Raw genomic sequence first — 3260 nt, 5'->3', positions numbered from 1 at the left:
GTACACACCATTACCACACACCAACGTTCATCCCTGATTTTTCCCAGATTTTTCACAATGAAGAAACCTAGTCAAAATCACTTTCAAACTCAGAAATTCTGTGCAGCGAAGCACAATTTCCAGCAGAACAGTCCGTGTTCGAAACTTCATTAAAAATCGAATACTCCATACTTTTTAGTAATTTCAATGCCAAAACGTCACCGACTTATCAATATTTCAGACTCACAAGGACCCATAACTAGGAGAGTCGTTTAACTAAAAAAAATGATGAAAGACGCAGCTCTGTAAGCTGCCCAGATTTCCAGATTGCAGAGCAGTATTCTAAAAATCACTATAAATTGAATTCTTAACGATTTCTTGTGATTCTAGGGGAAAAAGAACAAGCCTCAAGTCTACTTTATTTCATAAGAAGGAACCAAGACTCAATTCTGAGTTTAAGAAGGCGGAAATCCCCAAAAACCGAGACCCTGTTCTGCAGATTTTCTAGGTTTGGACAGCAGTCACAACCTCCACGAAATTCTCCCAAAAACCCATCTCAACAACTCAAAACACACCCAAATCAGCATGCATACACCAAGCTAAGACATGAATTGAAGCAAGAGAAGTGTGGAATCAAGAACTAGGAAGCAAGAATTAACAAGATCAAACCTTAATTCAAGATAAACGGCTTCAAATCCTAACTCCTCTTCCTCTCTTCTTCTCCGTCCGATTCTCTCTCTCTCTCTCTCTCTCTCTCTCTCTCTCTCTCTCTCTCCCTCTCTCTCTCCCTCCCTCCCTCCTAACGCAGAAGACAGAAGCCCCTTTGGGTTTTTCTCTCTGTTATTTTTTTTAGATACACCTCACACACACACCTCACCAACACACGGCACACATGCACAACTCTTAAAAAAAAATGCACTTTAGCCCTTTAAGTTACAAAAGTATGACATGAAAACACCTCATAAATAAAGGGTGTTACACATTGTCTCTGACAACGGAACTCAGTTCGTCGGCAAGGACCTCACCAACCTTTGTGCCGAGTTTGGGATACGATTCTTCAACTCCACACCAGCCTACCCCCAGGGAAATGGCCAGGCAGAGGCCACAAACAAAACCGTCTGCGCCGGCATCAAGCGTCAGCTAAACTCCAAAAGAGGAAAATGGGCTGAAGAATTGCCACGCGTTCTATGGGCCTACCGGTCTACACCAAGGCGTTCAACGGGCCAGACACCATTTTCAATGGCGTTCGACATGGAAGCCGTGATCCCGTTGGAGTCCAAGTTTTCAACTCTCAGAACAGAAACATTTGACCCCAAAACAAACAACGACGCTATGGCGCAAGAGCTGATTTTGGCAGAAGAAAAGCGTGATGATGCTCGCCTGCACCTCGCTGAATACCAGCAGCAGGTGGCCAAGGGATACAACCGCAGCGTGCGAGTCAAAAAGTTCAAGCCAGACGATTTGGTTTGGCGAAAAGTTGTGCAAGCCAGCAAGAAAACAAAATTCAAGCCCAACTGGGAGGGACCTTTTCGTATCGTCAAGATTGCTGGTGAAGGTGCCTACGTGCTGGAGGACATGATTGGGAAAGTTCTAACTAACCCATGGAATGCACAGAACCTCAAGAAGGCATACATGTAGCCGAAACCCTTTCAGTGTGCCTCATGTTCGGCCACTTACTATCCTATTTTTCTTTATTGGCTTCGGCCCAAGTCTTTACATTTCAACTTATACTTCATGTTTGAGGAGTCAAAGAAATTATATGGCAGTGGTCATTTGCAATTCCAAAAATAATTTTTCTTACTTTATATTTAAACTCGGCTTAATTGTTGTTTAACCTCGGCTCAATTGGCCAACCACAAACGTTGACCTCGGTCACACCCACAAACGGCTCCTATGCCCCTGCTTCAGCCACTTTTACTGCCCAAAGAAGCAAAATGGACATCAGGTCCACTGAGCCCAAAGACGCACAATATGGCTGGAATTTGGGCTCCGATTCGGCTTGGCAAGACAATGAGGTCGGCCACAGCCCGGTTACACTCACATTTTGGTGAGCAAACCATCCACAAACATTACAACACTCCATAACCTTGGCTAGGGGCTGGCACCTCGACCGAGCCCCAAACCACAGGTAAGGGCACTCAACAAACTTTGGAGGCTAACCTAAGTATCATCCACTAAACTAGCAAAATGACCGAGCACCACACCACGCTCGGCAAACTCTCCACTCCATTCTCCTACTCCATTCTCCTACTCTACTTTGGTCCAGGCTCGGCAAAAACCTACAAGCTAGCAACTACAACGATTGGCCAACATCCCTACCAACTACGCCGAACCCAAACCAAAGTGGGGGCTACGAATAACTGCAAATTCAAACAAACATTGCATAAGAGGACAATTCAATAAAAGAGATCATGCATTCAAGCTCGGCAAAATATTCAAAGATAGCCTTCAGTACATCTGGAACGGCAAAATCCAAACTCAAATCCGTCCAGTCTAACAAAAAGTCCAAATGAAAGGAAAACAAAAAATTAACAAGTACGAGAACTTCAGCCTTGGCTTCAGCAGCCTCCTCAATGTTGGCACTAGCCCCAGCAACAACGGCATTAACTTCAGCGTCGGCCTTGGCATTACTATCAACATTTACTGGCTCACGATCGGCATCCTCAGCAATCTTGGGGTCGGCATCCCCAGGAGCCTTGTCACAATCCTTGCCATTTTTTCCCCCACTAGTGCGACCACCAGCATTGGCTTTGGCGTCGGCTTCAGTAAGGTCTTCAACGTCATCCTCGCTCTCGGGAAATTCCTCGGGAGGGAGAGGTGCACACTCCTCTTCAGTATAGGGGAGGACGAGCTCGGGAGATACTAAGACTCAAAGCGGGGCTCGACAGTTAGCTCTGTTGAGTATGGTTCGGTCACTTCAGAGCAGAGGATCTGAGGAAGCATAGATATGGAATGACAGGTTTCTTATGTTCAGGGGAAACGTGGGCAGTTGTGGGAAGGTAATTTTACAGTCTAGCTCCAACAGTTATTTCTCCACAGTTAGCTCTGTTGAGTTGTATTTTTTCCTTTGGAGGGCATTTATGAAAAATAAAAAATATATGACAAGGCTTCAATTGTACTTTTAGTCAACAAACACGAGCTTGAATTTGAATAGCTAGGTTGTTTTATCAATCATTTGTCATATGTTGCATGGTCGTGCCACGTGGCTGGACCGTATCATTCTGTACGAGTGCCCTAGTTCCCACTGTAGTTCTTGGTCGTGACCCACCTTAGATCGACCA

At 45.1% G+C, this 3260-nt stretch overlaps 1 protein-coding gene across 1 annotated transcript; it reads left to right on the top strand.

Moving 5' to 3' along the window:
- The first annotated feature begins 264 nt into the window (after positions 1-264).
- Positions 265-2339, top strand: LOC131298629 (uncharacterized). Its single transcript, XM_058324107.1, has 3 exons — positions 265-284; positions 951-1424; positions 2246-2339. The coding sequence occupies exons 1-3, from the start codon at positions 265-267 to the stop codon at positions 2337-2339; spliced, it is 588 nt and encodes a 195-aa protein (XP_058180090.1).
- The last annotated feature ends 921 nt before the right edge of the window (positions 2340-3260 follow it).

Source organism: Rhododendron vialii, chromosome 8a (genome assembly GCF_030253575.1).
Source record: "Rhododendron vialii isolate Sample 1 chromosome 8a, ASM3025357v1".
Taxonomy (NCBI): Eukaryota; Viridiplantae; Streptophyta; class Magnoliopsida; order Ericales; family Ericaceae; genus Rhododendron; species Rhododendron vialii.
Note: the sequence above shows the minus strand (reverse complement) of the source record. Positions and strands in the feature narration are given on the sequence as shown.